The sequence below is a fragment of the Tinamus guttatus genome, unplaced genomic scaffold (assembly GCF_059628265.1).
Source record: "Tinamus guttatus ecotype Peru unplaced genomic scaffold, ASM5962826v1 Tinamus_guttatus_pri_ptg000472l, whole genome shotgun sequence".
In the NCBI taxonomy this organism is placed as follows: domain Eukaryota; kingdom Metazoa; phylum Chordata; class Aves; order Tinamiformes; family Tinamidae; genus Tinamus; species Tinamus guttatus.
Window position 1 is genome coordinate 5148589 of NW_028289006.1, and position 20137 is coordinate 5168725.

At 41.2% G+C, this 20137-nt stretch overlaps 1 protein-coding gene across 1 annotated transcript in view; it reads right to left on the reverse strand.

Annotated features, from left to right (window-relative positions):
- VEZT (vezatin, adherens junctions transmembrane protein) overlaps positions 1-14270 on the reverse strand; it is a 44613-nt gene extending 30343 nt beyond the window's left edge. Inside the window, exons 1-3 of the mRNA XM_088532952.1 lie at positions 14064-14270; positions 9415-9606; positions 2158-2247 (exon numbers count right to left, since the gene is read on the reverse strand). Coding sequence (XP_088389078.1) covers positions 2158-2247; positions 9415-9606; positions 14064-14270 — 489 coding nt within the window. The remainder of the gene's footprint in view (positions 1-2157; positions 2248-9414; positions 9607-14063) is intronic.
- Positions 14271-20137: the final 5867 nt, after the last annotated feature.

The following is a 20137-nucleotide window of genomic DNA, read 5'->3' on the forward strand; positions in this document are numbered from 1 at the left end:
TTCAAACATAAAAAAACAGAAAATAGCATGGGACCCTGGAGACCTCACTGGAGACCTCACACTTGCAAACTCAAGACAAAGTTCAGGGAGTTACTCTTGGATCTGATGTTGTCATAAGCGTTTGCTATTTTTTCCTTATAGCTACAGCTCTTCAAGACAAATACACAGCTTCTGAACACAAACACACACATTAGAGAAGGCCTCTGAAACTTTAATTTGCATATTACAGCAAACTATAATTACAAAACATTTCAGTTTAAAAATATCATAACACAACCCAACAAACATTGAACATGTGCATCTTTGTGTCTAGTGAGATTACAGGAGGGAAAGACAAATGTTTCTATAATACAGCTCCCTCTGATAGGAGTTGCTAACAGAAGTTTGAAATTTCACAGTACAAAATCCTCTCCAAAATTCCTTATAAAAGAGTAAACTAGCTAGTTCAAAATCTGATTCCATACATTGATGTCACTGTGGATAATCTGCATTCTGTATTTACAGAAAAAGTTTTGTTTCAGAACTGTGTTCAAGAGGAAACTCAGCCCTCCTCCAGTATATCCTGTGCCACTTCAGTAACCCACTGTAGTGTGCGGCAGGAGAAACATGTTTTCCTTACTCTTTGGTCATGGCAGAAAGTAAGATAATAGCTTTACTTCAAGGGGAAGAGTATAGTACTATTCAGTATACTGAATCTCTTCAGTAGATACTTCAGCACACTGAAGAGATTCAGAGGAAATTTTGTTTTCTTGAGATAAGGGTGAAGGATTAGCAATTAGATTTGGCACATCTCTCGGAGAAATGGAAAACTCTAATGTCTCACGTGGCTTGACATTTTATTTTTTGAAACTACACTGGAACACAGCATTCCTATATCACAGTAGAAAAAGGCCAAACTTCCAGCTCTTCAGATTCTGGGACACTCTGACTAATATGACGTATCTAAATGAAAATGATATAAAAAGCGGGGTCAAAACAGGTTTTGTATATCTGGGCTGGCCAGATGCTGTCTCCAAGAAAAGCACACATAGACTGTATCTTCTCCACATTAATGTGTGCCATTTATCAAGTTTTGCAGAGTCACAAAGCCGGAGGCCCACTGGGAAATTCTTCAGTGAAAGAGCATCCTCATTTGGATTTGGACCATCCATGTATCATTGGACATAACCCAAGATAAAGGTATACCTAGATGCTTTTAGATTATAACTATTGTAAACAAGACCAGGAACCAGAAGCAGCTGGGCGCAAGTTCGGAGAACTCAGAGTAGCCTAAGCTAGAATCTGAACTGGCTAGAAAGGGGCTCCATAGAGAACAGACATAAAGGCAGCATAAAACTGCTTCTAACTACCTCATATTTCTACTGTCACCCTTTGGGTCTACCCCCACACAGATCAACTTGTGCCCTAGAAGTTCTTGGGAGTAGAGAAGAAAACTTCTGGCAAAGCAGAGGGACATCTGAATGTCATTCTGAACTGCTGAGTGCACAGGGAATACAGAGAACTGTTCATCCCTCTCCCCAGAGTCAAACCAGAAAGATGTTATCCGCATAGTTGTTCTGAAGCATTATAATGGAGATGTCTTAGCTGAGTTTTCATCAGTGCTTTTCCAAATGCAAAAGCACTGTGGAGAGCCGTGCAGAAACACATGAGCCAGGTTAGGTTGTGGGGCAGAACAGCTATGCAAGCCTGGCACCCTGCCTAGGCTAACAAGCTGAAAGCGATGGTGAAGTGATAGTCACACGAAGCTCTAGATCCTTCTGTCTTGAGCTGTGTCTGCAAGGCTCTGGAAGGACTGCAACATATGGACTTAATGGCTCAGGGTCTCTGCACAGCCTTCCACTGCACGGTGCAGTTCCAGTATACATTAACTCTTCAGCTTTCAAGAATTTCTTTAATTTTTCACAACCTCTTCCATATTTTGAACTACTTTAATCTGACTACTGATATTTTTCCCCTTTTACTCTGTGACCAATTTGTTTGACACAATTTTCTGAAAACTATAGTGGCTAAAGTCAATTATGTTATCTGAAAAATAAGCAAACTTCTTAGAACCCAAATCAGCAAATATAGGCCAAGGAAGTGCTCTGGGGACGAGGTACAAAGGAAAAGAAGATATCTGGATTAGGAACGGAAATTAAAAAAAAAGTAAACACTTACCAGTCGGTGAAGTATGTCATCATTTTTCTTATACTGTGGAAAAGGAAACCAACTTCTAAAGACCTCAGCTAGCTTTGACAGGATGCCTTGCTGAAGGGAACAAAAATTATTCTGATTAAAAACCAAAGCAAAATATAAATAAAAATCAAACAATTCCTTTTTTTATCCATTTGCTTCTCTTGTAAACTCAAAGACACAAGTACCTGTAAGGAAGTTTCACTTACTCTCTCTGGCCTAACTTCAGAGTACGCTAAGGCAACATCTGCTTCCGGTCAGCTTGCCTGTACATGACAATGTGAAATAAAGCTTTCATTAACCCCACCTAGTCTAAGTGTAATCACACTTTTACACAATTAAAAATAAAGACAGAGAGGATTAGCCTCATCTCAGGTTGGCAACTGCTGTGAAGTTAAATGGCTGACAGAGATGAGAGAAGAGAAGTAAAAGACCAGATGAGGAACCACTTTACCAGGTTCCTCATCTATAGAACTCCACGGCTTGAGGTGAGACTCCAGAAGATGAGTCTACAGAGGCAGGGAAGAGGGATGACAAGAACAGAAATTGCCCCCAAAACACCGTGTCACATAAGCATCTCTCCATCCTGTTTCAACCTAAATCCAGACTTTCATCTGAGCTGTACACTTAATTTTGAAAATTACTAATTAAGATGGACTCTCTCTCCATCATCACACATTTTACCTAAGGATCTTTCTAAAACACAGTGCATGAAAGGCAATGATTGAATGGATGCATGATGGTTCTGCAGTCAGTTAGTGCCAAAAAAAAAGGATTTTTTGATACACTGCATATCTATTTTTCTCAGACTGAGCTGACAGGAAGTATTTTTCAAAATATTTACTTACATATGTTTTATGAATTCTGAGACCCTATCTCTTAATCTTCAAATTGCCCTCAGGGGATACAACCAATTGAAATGCATACCAAACAACTGAAATGTCGAGCGCTTAGTTTTTTTGGCATATGGTTTCAAAAAATAACTCGATCACAAAAATCTAACCTGTAAAGGTGTTTGTAGTGAATAAACATCTTTCTTTTTTCATTTTTTTTTAAGCAAGAGAACTATTAAACTGAAAGTTAACGCGCGTGGCTGTAGAGACAGTCTTCCCCAGAGAAACCACCACCAAGGTTCTCAACTCTGCAATACCAGGTCCAAACATTTTCCAGTCTGAACTACAGAAATGCTTCCAGGGCAGCTGTGTGGGAAAGGCAAGACAGAGTTCTCCATCAGGGCTCCAACTATGAGCTTGAAAACAGGAGAATGAGATGGAGCATCAGAATTATGGGACTCTGTGCTTAGTGTCAGGGCAGGGACTGGAGGTAAAAGAACCAGACTACCTGTTTGATGTCCCTTTGAAAGTATGACAGGAGTTTGATGCAGCAAGCCAAGGCAGAATGGCTTTGAATACCATCAGAAATGATCATCCTAAAACTTTTTTGCTTCACAGAACAATTTCAAAAATAATTAATTTAGGTAACCTAGCTTGAGTTTTCCTTTGTATACGCCTCATCCTTCTGTGTACAGTTAGAATTACACACCTATGCCTAAAGTATTTTTTTAGGTCAGTGGAGAAACAAACCAATACTACAGGTTTCATAATGACAGTTCTCCTGGGTACACAGATATCATCACAGCTTATGGAGAGAAGCTATCCCAGCAATCAACACTTCTTACAGTGTGGAATAAACCCAAGGAAGGATTTCAAATGTGTTGAAGAATATATTTTCTAGAGCAGTCCTGGATAAGGTATTGCTAAATTAGAAGGCCTGTTCCAGCACTAATTTCTATCATTACTATTAGTAAGGATAGGAAAAGGTAAAAACAAGATTTTCTTCCATTGCTTGAGAAAAGAGTTTGCTCTTGCTCAGAGGCACTTGCATAAGTCTGAAGAGGAAGAGAAAAATGTGTCACAAGCTGCACCCTAGGTCATCTTCCAAGGCAGAGTCTCCTGTAAAGTGGCGCAAAATAAAACAAAATGTTCCCACTACAGTTTGTAGAAAAACTGGTCTGAAGTGAAAAGAGGTCCTCATCCTACGTTTGAGTGACAAACAGACACTTCATTCAGAACTATTTTCCGTGTGTTTTGGAGGTGGATTACAGAAACGGAGCCTAACGTTTTCAATTGCTCAGACATCTCAAGTTCTTCGATTTCTCTAAAAAGCATTTAAGTCTATGCCACAAATATTTTTATACTGCCACCAGCTAATTAAATCAGTCCATGGAACCGCTGGAAATAAATACGGACTAATGTGCTAGTAAGTAATCTTTTGGTTTATAGCTCATGTTTTGGTTTAAAAATAAAAATCTGAGCTTGCATAAACACTCACCAGGCATGCCAGTGCTTGAAAACACAATGCAAGACAACCTACTGTCTTGGGCTGTGACCCAGTAGTGTACAGTAACATACTGAATTATTCAGATCTTTGGAAGAGTGTCTCACAGCTTGTGTTCCCATCGGGAGTGTTACTGACAAGTAAAACAACTTTCATCACCACACAAGTCGGGTCATGTTGCTGATGCTTCTGGCGTGTTCATTTTACAGCTTTACAACACAAGTCAGGCAAATAAGCTCTCTGTACACTGGATAATAAAGGCATACACCTTCAAATATTAAAAAACAAAAAAGCGTAAGTGCCTATAGCACAGGAACTGCACATTTTAGTAATATGCACTTGAACCTAAAACAAAATGCTTATGAATATTTCTCTTTTGTACAGGATGAACCTGAAATGGCAAACGAGCAGGTATCTAAAATAGCATCATGCATAAAGCATCTCTCTATTCTGTACACTTCAGAAACAAGATAATACTACATATTAAATACATATTAAGTAGCTCCCAGGATTAGATTAGTGGGAGCTGTAGATGAAGGCAAAGAAATGGTCCCTCTGCTTCTCCCCACCAGGTCACCTGCACAACTACCAAGGGATGGCCCCAACAGCAACCTGCAGTAGCTGTTTGCAGCACCAGCCCTGATGCAGTGATTAAATATCATCACATCTAAAGTGAGATAAGATGTGACACTATAACCCAACAGATCTTTCCTATGCACATAGTAGTCTACCAAATCAGTGGAAAAGGGAAAAATATAAATGGGATGAAGTAAATAGCTTAAAGGTCAAGCAGAATTATCCAATTAGGTTTTAACTACAAAAAAACAGGTCTATTTGCAACTCTTGCAAACAGTGTTTCTGAACAACGAGAGATCACAAGATCCAGAGCATAACATTCACCAGAGATTGGTACAGTCATGGACATAATACCTATCATTACCACACTAAATGATATCTCTTACTGCCTCAGAAGGAAGAGTGGCATTTCATCAGTCATCAAAGTGCTTGAAGCACTTTTACAGTTTTCACCTCCATGTCCATTAAGGCCATACTTTCATTACAAAAAGACCCTGCTAAAGATGCGCTTGAAGCTCAGTTTATATCTGCATCTTTAATTCAGCGTGAATCCTACACACTGCTAGGCAGGAAACAGCAGCAACACTTGGATCAGTCACTAGGATCAGGGACTGTTTTCCCAGTCCTTGAGGTCCAAACAAGATCCTTGCCCTGCCAAACTCCTGCTGCATCTCACAAGATCATATCTGACCAGGGTTCCTCCTTGAATACAAGTGGAGAAACCAACCTCAGCTCTTTTTAAGAGACATGGGAATACTACAGATTTCCTAATAGGAGTTTTCCATTACCAGTCAGCTGACAGTCTAGGTAGAAAAAAAAGAATCTGACTTATCTCTTCTGGAGGTTTTTCCAGTCAGAAAGAGTCCTGCATCCAAAAGAACAGACACACAATAGGAAGGCAAGAAAAAAAAAAGAAAAAAAAAGGTCACTGAATAGGATGCTCTCGCTAGAAAGCTAATTACCCCTTGAGGAAAAGAATATTATTTATCATTTCAGATGCCAGAGTGCTTGGGATCTAGTAGAAAACATAGAGTGATAAATGGACCATGACAACCTAAGAAAGCCAAAACTTCCATTGGATCTGCTGCTGGTCTTAACTGCATTTACCATTAAATTTGCAAATGCCTTAAACACTTGGGATATTTTACTCTTCGGAACATAAAATAATACATATATACTGGGCATCACTCAGCATGGAACATTCTTCCAATCCTTGTGATTATGTTATTGGAGTTACCCTAAACCTCAATCAACATCATATTATATTGGACATGTGACTCAAACCATCTGTTACCCAGACATTTTATAATTTGAGTAGATTAGGCCAGCAAAGGGTGCAAAACGGGAAGTGATAATGGTCTCAACTGAAAATGAGGAAATGACTTATTGTGAAATTAAATGTCTTGACTGTATGTCACAGAAGTTGCAACAGAGCCTCATATTCTCCTTAATCCAATCTTCTATTATACACGTACAGTCAGCTGCCTCTCCCTCATTCCCTTTCATTTTGAGGCACTCTACCAAATAGGAACACAGAAACAGAAATCAAAGGACAAAATCTGACTTTCTGACATTAGAACACCAAAGAAAAGTTTCAGTGTTCTCAAACTAATACTAGAACCAACCCGGAAGAATCTATGACATTTTTCAGCTTCAAATTACACATAGGTTTTATTTTTTTTTTCCTATGTATTCTTGTCTAGACTGAGATGAGACAACATGAACGTCATCCGACTATTTTTAAGAAATGGACAACCCATTTTCACACACGCTCTGCCTTCAAGTTACACAGAAAATCATGATGAATTACTTCCACAGTAGACACAAAGACAGAGGACTTGCTCCCAATATAATAAAATTAAGAGTAAAATGCTCAAGGGCAAGGGAGGGAAAAATATTTGAGGCTTTTGAAAAATTTTAATACTACATGAGCAGGGCTGAATACCATTATAAAATTCAGGAATGCTTCCTACCGTATGGTTACTCTTTAAACAGCAGCACCGCAGATTCTCTTTATCCCATGGGCAATGTTCATGTAGGGATAATCACAGGCCTGCTCAATTTATTTGCACCTTGTCTCTATCTTCTCTACAAAGTCATCTTTGATGGGAAAGTGAGGCATGAAGGCAAGGGAGATATGATGCACCTCTATAGCACTCCCAAGTTCCTGCAAGTTTGGACCAGGGCTGTGAAGCAAAGCAGCCCACCTACCTGCCCTACCAAATGATTACAAGCAAGTTATGACTGAGCTGTCTACGCAAAAATAATGAAAAAGGACCAAAGACCACCGCAAAGCATTTCATATTTTACTACCCTTTCTTTTCCAATGGAAATGAATGTGTGATGAACCTCATGTAGCCTAAACAGAGAGTAGCTAAAATGGACAGCACTGTATGAAAATGTGATGCACGAACACTTCCCGGAATACTGCTGGATGAATAAGATTCATACAACAGCTAGTAAATTTTCACTTCGGAGACTGTGTACGTCGGTCCTTCTATGTGCACCATACTACTATAAAAATTTCAAGAACCACACATTCTTCTTCCAGATCAAAGAAAAAGAAATCTCAGACTGATATTCTCCGTATCAATTCATACACTTCCAAATTCTGCCCCAGGAAAGATCCTACAAAGAGTAGAATAGACTGCCTTGCATACCAGAAGAGACTATTGACTTAAAGCACAAGATGTCTTTGAGAGAGAAAAATCGTATGATTGAAAACAAGGGAAAAGCAAGGAAAACACACATAAAACTGATTTCTTTTTGTCAAAATAAATCTATTGTGAATACTAGCCATTAAAGCCTGTGACTCTTCCAAGGATAATTCCTTGAAATGTCTTGAGGACCAAGTAGTGGGTAAACATCCAGGTGGCATTATTTGAGAAAAGATCCTAACAGAAGTGACATCACTGAGCTCACCCCAGCTGCCATGTGACCCCCCTCCACACACACACATGCAGAGTGCAGCCTTTCACACCATCTCCCCTAATCCGGGGAAGAAATAGGATGCCCTACAGTTTGCTGCCAACTAATTGGGAGGGTAGAAGGTGTTAGAACAGAAGCAGGGAAGCAGCAGTCGTTATGAGAGAAAAGGGGTGGTGAAACTCTAATTTGAGGGTGGCAGAAGAGGTACAAAGCAGAAACATACGTAAGGAAAAAATGGTCTCTAGAAGAAGGTTAAAAGCCACAGTGAGCAAGGATCAAGTGGCAGGGAGAGGGGAGAAAGGTTGTTTTTGGGAGGCAACAAGTCAGTCTATGAACTCTTGCTTTAGGTTCTTACCTGTGAGGTTCTGGGCCCCCCTACAGCCTGCAGTGGCCTGGACAGAGCAGTCTGCATGAAGGCCTCTTTTTTCCTCCTGGCTTAGCACATAGCTGGAGCATGGCCACTGAAAACACAACTCTCCACTGTGGAAGAGAAAGAGGTAGGCAGAAAATAACTGCTCTTTGCATGCTCCATCTAGGTGCTAAGAAGATAAACCGACTACTGATTTTTCAATACACTTGTCACTTTTAGGATCAGCAAAGAAATTCTTGCAACAACTAGGACAAAAGAGGAATTTCCTGATCCATGTGATTCCTCCTCATGTGATTCACAAGGCCTATACATTCTTAACAGAGGTAGATTATCCTTTATTTTTTAACAAGGAAAACAAAAAATGTGTAGTTCAAAGTATGTCTTAAATAGGCACACTACGGCTGTAAGATTTTTTTTTTTGGAATTTCTTCAGGCTCTTAATTCTCTAGGATAATTTTAATACTAAAATAATAAAAGAAAAATCCACAAGCCTACATTTTAAAAGAAAGAGAAACAGTCTGAGCTAATCAGCTGAGGATGCTCATCAGCTGAACTGTTACATTTCCACAACCTAACCACAGCTCTGCTATCTCATTCAGATTAGTTATTTATTTATACTTCCCAGAAATCTTCATTCTTCAAATGCTTAGTCACAATGTAAGCGGTATTTAACAATCAAATGCCTGAGAAGAGCTGGGAACTATAAACATTTTCTTCCACAAAATTACAGGTCTTCTTCACAGAGTGCCATGCTAAGATAACATAACAATACCCAGTAAATAATGTAACTTAAAACTACTTAAAAATTGAATATAACAGTCTATTGCTGTCCTAGCTTACATGAACACAGAGAAATATTTCAGACTACACTGGTAGACTATGTTTCCAAACACATTAACAAATAAGATATGGCAACCACTATTGTTTTGTATAGTAACACTTCAATCTTTATCTTCTCTGATTTTTCCTATTTGTGAAACGCTGCAGCTATCCTTTGGGAAGATAAATGCACGGAGCAGGAGAACGCTCACTTTCTGGGCAGCATGAGTGGTCCACTCCTGTTGGTCTCCTTCTGCTGCACATTGCTCTGCCTTCTGCGACACAGCTGAACATACTTCAAAATCGGTGTGTCCCAGATCCTGCAGATACTGGTAGAGTGGGGAATTCTGAAAGAGAGTTACAAAACAAAACGAAAAAAAAAAGACAAAGGTAAAGGACATTTTCTGGAAAGCACAATTATGACGGCAGCATGCAGAGCCACAGTCCAACTACACTTTCACCAGTGAAGTGTCCAAGAAAACACACAATTTTAGCAAGAAAACAACACAATAACAGTAAAAAAGCCAAACTTTTGCTTTAAATACATCTCTTCAGTTTTCTCCTGACCATAATGAAACATGGTACAACAGAGTCAATGAAGAAGACAACATGATGGGAAATAATAGTGTTCAGTCAGTTAACTTTTCCTATATATATTTTCTCTAGGTGACCTGAGCGAATTAATTCTTTAGCTTGTAACTTGAACGTATTTGATAAATAAACTACGTATTTGGTATCACTTTCTATTTGAGTACAAACACCTGAGTACTTTGTACTTTGTCTACCGAAACAAACTTTAAAACCGAAGCACTTCTCCAACTTGAATAGACCAAGCCTCAGTGTAACCTGATTATGGACCCACAGAGTGTTTTACAGAAATGAGAAAAAAAACAAATTAGGAAACGGCTACTGCTGTCTCCTAGGTTAGCGTTTGCTTTTCCGGCAACACAGTACCACAAGTATTTAAAAATTACTGCAAGTTGTCAGCAAAGTTCCTACTGTATGAAAGGTCCTTTATTAAAACTTACAAGAGAAAGCATGGAATCACAAGGGAGTGCGTTTTTATGTTTTCAGATATTTACCTACTTAAACATTCACATTTTCTTGTTTCATCTGTAGCAGGTATCTAAGATTTATTTAACTGTTGTTTATTTGCTTGCATTCACACATGTGGCAACACCTAGATAGATTTAGTGGGAAGGATATTTTTGGTATCTCTAGTTCTACTCAGAGACTTTTGCAGACTTCCCTTTTAACAAAATCTCTCAGCCACGAGTCTCAAGAAGTGCAGGTAGGCAGGGATTCATTTCGACCTCCGAAAAAGTTTTTTTCAACGACCCACATGACAGTATACAAACACCAATGAACTGTACAGGAAAAAAACAGAGAACCACACTTTGAGAAACACAACATGCCACCAACTATAAGGAAAAACAAACTTTTCCAGCAAAAACCGCACAGTTATGCAAGCCAGACCTCCCATGCGCAGGCCCGCAGACCCCCTCAGCAGTCCCCACTGCTCCGTGGACCAGCAGTTGTCACAGTAACTGGCAGTAACTGCTGCTGCTGCAGTTGCAGAAAACAAGGCACAGCTACCCCGAGTGTGTAAGCACATGGCCAGTCTGAAATGGCGTCCTGCCATCTAATAAAACTTTGAAGCAATCCCTGATTCCAGCTGAACAAGTTAAATCATCAGTGATAGGGTGTTTTTTTTTTTTTTAACTCAATCTCCAAAGTACCATTTGCACTGTATATTTGGCACTTTGTACCAAAGCACTCCTTCTTATTTAAAGCTAACAAATGCACAGGTTTGCACGCTGTCGACTTACTCACAACACACTCAGCATCCACTCACGACCTGAAACTCACACATTCATATCAACTCCAAGCTCTGCTGTGCAGGTATAGACGATCCCCCTCACCTGCAATGAAAATGACTGTGCAAAGCACTCAGATAGGTGACTCATTTCCTTGTGGGAATTTTTACACTGTGACAGCTCAAACCTCTTTTTTTTTTTTCTTTTTTTTTTTTTTCTCCTCCAATATCTTTCCTCTATATTTAGGCACTTTTTCAAGTCCACACAACTCTCATAAAACAAAAAGCTGTTCTGGACTTTCTTTTTTCTCTTTAAGCAGAGCAGTCCACTTTACCAGGATTACTTTATTAAGATGGAAAAGAAAACATAATGGACTAGACGACAATATTTCTTTTATTTAAGGCCATGTTAAATTACCTCATTAACTTCAGCAAAAGAACAGCCTGGAATAAGAAAGGATGTGCATAATCCTGTCTTTGCAGAATGGCTGTGGGGTGTCAGCACACCTGGAACAGCTTGAACTTACCCACACTAGGGACGCTCAGGGCTGTACAGAGGTTGCAGTCAGAACTGGCCAGAATGATTCCTGCTTAGACAAAAACATGCAAAAAAAAAAAAAAAAGAAAAAAAAAACACCAGGGAAGAAGGGAATGTTTTCTTCAAATCGTAGTTCTGAGGCTCATTTCTGGCAGGACTCAAAGGGAACCACGTCCAGGCTCTTGGAAACCTGCCCCTGGGAGGGCTGGGACCTCCCAGGCCCTTGTTGCAGGACTTGGCCGCCTCCCTCGTCTGTGCAGCAACCCCAGCTTCTCCAGCTCTCTCAGCCACACGGGCATTAGTATCTCCCTATCACAGTTAGCAGAGGTAAGACTAGAACATCAATTTCACTGAGCAACTCTGCATGCTCCGAGAAGCTGTGCTGGGAATCACAGCGGTTGAGGTTGGAAGGGACCTCTGGAGATCACCTAGTCCAGCTCCCCTGAACAAGCAGCATCACCTAGAGCACGTGACACAGGTCATGTTCAGGCAGGTTAATATCTCCAGAGGAGGAGACTCCACAACCTCTCTGGGCAGCCTGTTCCAGTGCCCAGTCACCCTCACAGTAAAGAAGTTTCTCCTCATGTTCAAGCAGAACTTCTTGTGTTTCAGTTTGTGCCTGTAGCCTCTTGTCCTATTGCTGGGTACCACTGAAAATAGTCTGGCCTCATCCTCTTGACACGAGACCTTAAGATATTTGTACACACTGATAAGATGCCTGCTCAGTCTTCCCTTCTCCAGGCTGAACAGGCCCAACTCTCCCAGTCTTTCCTCACAAGAGAGATGCTCTAGTTCCCTAATCATCTACATAGCCCTACACTGGACTTGCTCCATTAACACCACGTCCCTCTTGTACTGTGGTGACAAAACTGGACATTGTGCTCCAGATGTGGCCTAACCAGGGCTGAGGGGAGAGTGAGGATCACCTGCCTTGACCTGTAGGATATGCACCCCAGGATACCACTGCCCTCCTTGGCCACAAGGGCCCATTGCTGGCTCATGGTGGCTCACGGTTAATATGCTGTCCCCCAGACCTCCCAGGTCCTTCTCTGTAGAGCTGCTCTCCAGCAGGCCAACCCCCAAGCTGTACTGGTGTGGGACTCTGCACTTGCCTTTGTTGAACTTCATGAAGTTCCCCTCTGCCCAACCTCCAGCCTGTCTGGGTCTCACTCAGCGCTAGCCCAGGTCTCTGGTGTATCAGCCACTTCTCCCAGTTCTGTAGCTTGCTGAGGGTGCTCTCTGGCCCTTCATCCAGGTCACTGATGAATAAGTTGAAGAAGACTGGACCCCTGGGAGACAGTGCTAGCTACAGGCCTCTAACTAGACCGCGCTGCTGATCACAACCCTCTGAGCTCTGCCAACATGCCAATTCTCAATCCATGTCACTGCCCACTCATTTATAACGTACGAGGATGTTATGGGAGACACTGTTGAAAGCTTTGCTGAAGTCAAGGCAGACAACATTCACTGCTCTCCTTTCATCTCCTCAGTCAGTCGTTCCATCACAGAAGACTGTAAGATTGGTTAAGTATGATATTCTTTTGGTGAATCCATGCTGACTACTCCTGACCACCTTCTTATCCTTAGATGCCCACAAAGATGGAATTGAGGATGGGTTGCTCCATCACCTTTCCAGGGCTGGAGGTAAGGCTGACTGGCCTGTAGTTTCCTGGGCCTCCTTGCCCTTTCTGAAGGCTCGTGTGACTGGCTTTCTTCCAACCCTCAGGCATCTCTTATATTCTCCATGACCCATCAAAGATCATGGAGAGTGGCCTAGCAGCAACATCCACTAGCTCCGTCAGCACTCCCAGGCACATCCCACTGGGGCCCATGTGGGCATCAGGTTTACCTAAAATGATCTCTAAACCAATCTTCCTCAACCAAGGCCAAGTCTTTCTTTCTCCAGGCTCTCTCTCTCGGCTCCATGGTCCTGAAGACTAGCCTTAACAGTCAAGATTGCAACAAAGAAGTCATTCAGAAACTCTGCTTTCCACCAGGGCATCCTCCCCATTCAGCAGCAGGCTCACAACTTCCCTAGCATTCCTTTTGCTATTGATGTAGTTGAAGAAGCCCTTCTTATGGTCCTTGACATCTCTTGACAGATTTAATTTCAAATGGGCCTTGGTCTTCCTCACCACATCCCCATATACTCTGACAGCATTCCTATATTCCTCCCAAGCGTCTATTTCTTCCACATCCTCTATACTTCCTTCTTCTGTTTGAGTTTTGCTAGGAGCTCCTTGCTCATCCACACAGGTGTCCTGCTCCCTTTGTTTGATTTTTTCTCACAGGGGCGCACCAACATTGAACTTGGAGGAAGTGATGCATGAATATTAACCATCTTTCTTGAGCTCCTTTCCTTCCAGGGTCCTACCCCATGGGATTCCTCTAAGCATGTCCCTGAAAAGGCCAAAGCTTGCTCTCTTGAAGTCCAGGATTGCAATCTGCAACCTGCTTCTTCCTTGCAGGTTCCTGCTTTCCACCATCTCACAGTCACTGCAGCCAACCTTCACATCTCCAGCCAGTCCCTTGTTTGTCAGTACAAGGTCCAGCAGCACACCTGTCTTCGTTTGCTCCTCCATCACCCGTGTCTCCAAGCCACCATGAATATTCTGCAGGAACCTCCTGGACTGTCTGTGCCCGGCAGTGTTGTCTTTCCAGCAGATATCAGGGTGGTTGAAGTCTTCACCATGAGAATCAGGGCTCGTGATCATGAGGCTACTTCCAACTGTCTGTAGAAGGCCTCACTCTTCCTGATTAGGTGGCTTGTACACCCACAGCAGTGTCTCCTATGTTAGTCTGCCCCTCAATCCTTACTCGTGAGCTCTTGACTCGCTTCACACCCGGCCTTAGGCACAGCTCCATACGTTCCTATCGCTCTCCACATAAAGGCCATCTCTGCAGCTTTGCCTCCCTGGTCTGAACTCAAAAATCTCAAAAACAGTTGGTGTTGCCTGAAAACAAACCAGAAAGTTTTAAGCCTCTTCCACCTCAATAAGCTGGAAATCCTGCTTTTTGCTTTTCTTGCTGTCTCCAGTTAATGAATGTTATCTTGATCACACTTGTTACAAGCAAAGCCAGCATCATTTGACATGACTAGCCTTGTCTTTGTTGGTACATGCATAAATACAGACAGCTGGCAAAATAACTCAGATATACAAAGGAGTTTTTCCACTCCCATCTCTGGGTGAAAATCCCTGCTTTTGAGGCATGTGTATTCTGCTTCAGCCAGTTACAATGGAAAGGCTACAAAGAAAACATCTTGTCACCCAAATAATGCTAGAGAAGGTGGTGTCAGTAACAGCTGTTTGCTGTGAAAATAGCATAAAGCAATTTCTCCTTTCGGGTCACCGCAGAAAGCACAAGCAGCTGCTGGCTCATCCTTCAGGTTCTTAGTGGGCACCTCCTGCCAAAATTCTCCAGGGTGGGTACGGCTGCTGAGCCTGATCAAGGGGTGCAAGAAAGTGACCTCGGTGCGGGTTATCGATCCAAAACTATGGCAGAGCAAATGTTCAGCATGCAAGGCAATATGCTTGCATCCCAGGAGAAAGAATAAAAAGACCATTTATTCTAAAGGTGGGAGGTCACATCAAATGTGCAGGTTACAGAACGGAATGCTCCATGAGGAGATCTTTTTTCTAAAAAAAGAGGAGCAAGAAAACTGGACAAATGCTGTTTAGATTGATACTATTTCCCACAGAGTAACAGAGGAAGAGAGAGTGGAAGAAAGTGTGAGACTCCATCCACTAAGGACAGAGAACTAGATCAAGCTCCAAGTGATGTATTTAGTAAGTGAAACAGCACATACATGTAATTTTTCCTTCTTATGGGGTTTCTGGCAAGATCAAAACATTGCAACTAACTGTAATTAGTGCATTTTCCACTGTAAGGAAATATGCACTGTCTCCTTGAATGCTAATGAAACTTTTGCTATGATAAATGATTTTATTAGCTCTCTACCATGTTACCTTGTAATCTGGGTAAAATATAGGTACTCTACTAGGTTTTACATAAATTCCTTTTGATTAACGTTATAGAGTTTCCATTTTGGGTAGATTTGCAATTTTTATTACTGCTGGGAACTGGAAATCAGCTTTCTGATTATTAGCTGGAAGACAGCAATAGATTAAAATTTAACTCAAATGGCGATCACATGTTCCTTCAAACAGATAAGCATCTTCCTTGAGTTGCACGGCAAGTATTCCAGCATCCAGCTTTACATTTTGCTCATTCGCAAAGCTTGATTATATTCCTCTCCTATGAGAAGTATCACCGATGGCATACATTAGCTTATATACACACACTCTTTATTTCATTTTTATACATATAGTACTGCTTGATGTTAAATGCGGCTGACAAGCCCATCGCTTGCAAAGCTGTATGGTCTCTACCACTCCCACTCACAAAGCCTCTCTCCAACAGTCTACAGCAAATTTAACCCATGACATATTTGAAGTAGACAATGGCTAGAAAATTCAGTTAAAAAAACCAGCATAAATTTTGTGTGACCATTTACACAAAATCTGCAATAATATCAAAAAATAGAATTATCAATCATGTAACTTTGCAATTACAATATGATCCCATCACAAAGATGCTATCAGATGCACTGCTTGTTTCAATACAAGAGACAGAAGTATTATACTTACTGCTTGCACAACATTTTCATCCTTACAAGCCTTTTAAAGCAGCAATTAAATCTTGTAACGTGTCTCCTGTCCCACAAATTTAGGTTTGAATTTCTAGCTTACATCCTTAGCAAAACTTCTCACTCCCAACAGCCTTTCCCCCACCATGAACCACCACAGACCTATTCTCACACACATACTTTCAAGTGTAAGAAAAAAATTCTTAGTTTTGTTTCATCAGTATTGTTAGGCTCACCTGTTTCCACCTGCAAATACCATGCTAACATCTGCTCCTTAGCTAGGGAAAATGGGAAGGATCAGCTCTTTTTATTCCTAATTGCCCTTGTCTGGATTTCACACATTACTTCTTTCTTTTTTGACAGTCCAAGAGCCAAGCATTACATATACAGTCAGGTGTATTTTTTAATATGCGGCTTGTGAGATTTGTGTGTTGGAAATGGAAAACAACTTCAGGATAGCTAAAAGGTAAAACACTATTATACCTCTGTGCATGCCTTACAGATTAGAAAAGACAGATCTCATTAATAAGCAAACCATTAGCATAAGGTATAGTAAAGCACTCTGATGTACTGACCAGGAACTTATTTTCTGAAAATTTATTTATTTTTTTTTTCTGGGGACCCATCAAAAACCACCAACAAAAAAGCACTCATCTTTCCATGTTACTTCACTACCACTAGTCAAGCTGCAAAACCATTCAGTTGTCACTAAACATGTATGGAATCGGTTTAGATAAACTCCCATTTCCAGAACTCAGGAAAGAAACCCCTTCCTTCCTTATCCTAGGATTAAAGGGCAGTCCACTGAAATTAGCTTTGCTCCTTATTCCTTCCCCAAAGCTTACTTTTAATGCCAGTTGTCAGCATAGAACTGATTGGGTTAAAAAAAATAATAAAGAAAAACAGAACAAAATAGAACTCCTGCACCTAAACTGAACAACAAATGTCTTGTTTGTAACTCCAACCAAGCCTACTATTAAATAAATAAATAAATAAAAACAAGCCAAATATTGAAAGGCAAAGCTACCAGCACATATAGGACAAGCTCCAGAGCTACATGATGGGGAGACGGTTATGACAGAGAACGCCTCAGTTTCAGGAAGAGCTCACTTTTGATTGCTGCCTGCTTAAATATTTAAATCCATGGCAGCCTCACAAGCACCGAGATTGCACTTTAATATTTGAGGTGTTTTATGTATATGTATATTAGGAGAAAAACCTTTGTAACCACAAGAAAGATGAAAACACTGTATGCTCTGGTAGCAGCTCCAAACCAAGCCACACCCCAAGGGTTTTTGCTGCTGCATCATGAAGTGAATGACGCAGGATTTTCCCTTAGAGGGGGAGCTTCCCACACCCAACTTTCTTTACTATCACAAAATTCATTACCTTGCAAACCCTCCTCTAGTTTCCAGCCACAGCTAACTGAGCAGATTAACTGTAAAAGTGGTATTTAACGCTCCTGCACTCAGTAAGAGGTCTAAGGAACTCCTCTTAAAACACCGTTTTTTTTTTCCCCAAGCTGATGGTGTTAATGTGGCAAGAATACGATGCAAGCTTAAATTGCGTCTAAAATAGTGACAAGTTATTAATTTTCAGGTAAAAAAAAAATGCTTTTTTACCATAGTGACAGCAAAGGTTAAAATGAGCTTAACAGGTGGCTAAACCCAAAACAAAATAAGCACTATCGAAACCTTCTTTTCTCTCCCACAAAAATCTTAAAAGCATTTCTAAAAGTGGAGGCAAAACTTACGGAGAGAGCGAGTTTTGTCTCCTGGAAGAGGGCATTCCACTTGTCCCTTCTGTGCTGCTCCCAGGCGCCCGCGAGCACCTCTGCCACCTCTCCATTTCTCGGTGCGTGGCCCTCCAGGGTGGCCCCGCAGCGGCGCAGCAGCAGCAGCAGCAGCAGTCACTGTAACTGCACCCGCACTCCCGCACAGTCGCATTTTCCTGACGGCATCAGCGCAGGCAGCCTGAAACTTCCCAGGACTGTGCGATCCCTCCTGACTAATGAGCCTTTATAATGGGGTGAAGGGAGGAAGAGGATGACAGATTGCTAAAGGCTTTTAAAAAGATACTGCTGGAAGGAATTACTGTACATCGATATTAGATGAAGCCATTAATGAGACTTTCCAGGCAAGGGTATTTACAAGTCCTGATCACATTCTGCTGGCTGCAGCCACCTCCTCCTTGAGGTGATGGCAGTCCAGCCAATGGCCAGCACGGCTAAGATTAGAGGATGACTTCAGCCAGGGCCAGAGGCCGCCACGATTTCTGCTCCGCCTTGACCGTGATGATAGCACAGACTTAGGCTTCGCTCGTACTGGAGTACCAGGGGATTTAGAAGCAGCCTGGGAACTACTTCAAGGCCATTAATCTATCGCTGTTCCTGTAAATCTTGTGATGCGCTGCCCAGCCAAGGCTCTGAAACTCAGCGGCAGGGAGAGCTTGGGACTATCTCCCTGTTCAAAAGGGAAGGGGGGAAAAGCCAACCGGACCTTTCTGACAAAAACAGCTGAAAAACTGAGCGTAAAAGTGGCGAATGTAACTTCACTGGAGGTCAGATGATCAGGCACTGCTGGCCTGCCACAAAACCTGCATCTGGAGCTGTCAGTGGGAAGTCATTCACCCCACAACACGCTGCACTCCACTGATAAAACAAACGGGGCTTCTTCTGTATATGACCTACCAGCAACTCAAGATTTTAGCCTTCATTTACATTCAAAATGCATTAATGTCATTAATTTATTTCCTTGGTAAACTAATCACATGTCTACTAAAACATTTCAGAAATCTCTTTAAAGCAACAGGTCTGAGGAACATTTTTATCTATCATAAGTCATATTAATTCCGACCCCTAATGATAACAATGTACAAGTAAATGACCTGACTGATTTACAAAACACCCAGGAAATACGAGAGAGTCTCATTATGAAGACGAAACAAAAAAGTACAGGGAGTGATATTTTATTCAGGTGTCTCAAGGAAGTAGGTTCTTGACTTGAATTTGTGTGAACATTAAGGCAATATTAATACTCTCATAAATGTGACCGAAAGCAGCTAATGCAGAGGAGGATTCCCAAACCAACAGCCCTCAAAGATTTACTGTAGGTCATCATGTATGTTAGTCTCTGAATTTTTTGTTAAGAATAATAAAGGCAATATGAGTTCACATATCTTTTAAGAATTACTGGTATATATAAATGAAGTTTAAAAGATTTTTTAGCAAAAGGCCAAAATGGAGATTTTCAACAGATCCAGTTTGAAAAATATATTTCTGTAATCGACTACAGCAATACTTGTGAAAAATATAACCAACTTACTACAAGTACAGAAAACAACTGTATTATATGCCAAAATGTCTAAGTGGGCGATAAGCAGCAGCGTGCTGCAAAGCACCAGCAGGGCCAGTTGTCAGCTCTCCTGACGGACCACACAAAGTATCGATAAAATTGTGTAAGTGATCTCGAGAGAAAGAGGCTAAGTTACAGTATCGCTGTCACCCTTCCCAGAGGAGAGGAGAAGAATCTGACAAGCAGTTCATACAATATCGCTTCTGGGTCTTCCTACACTTTATTCACTGATGAAAAAAAAGACCATCTTTCCCCAAGAGTCTAAATGTTTATCTGCCAGCACTGATAAGGGGGACAGTTTGAAAGCAAGTCATTCTTCTAAAACTGATATATTGCTGAAGTGCTGCGTTCGCTTCTTAATCTTCCTGCCAGTTTTTGTAGTTCACAGTGATGCTGCCCAGTATTTTAAATATGGGTTGCGGAATCTTTGTCCTTGATAGTGGGTATTTATTCTTTATATACGTTTGAAAACATGTTGCCCAAAATGTCTGATAAGTTTATATGGTCTCCAACAACCAAAAGATTTACACAGTTCTAAGCTTGTAGTTTCCTTTATTTTCTCGACAGTTTCACCTGCCTT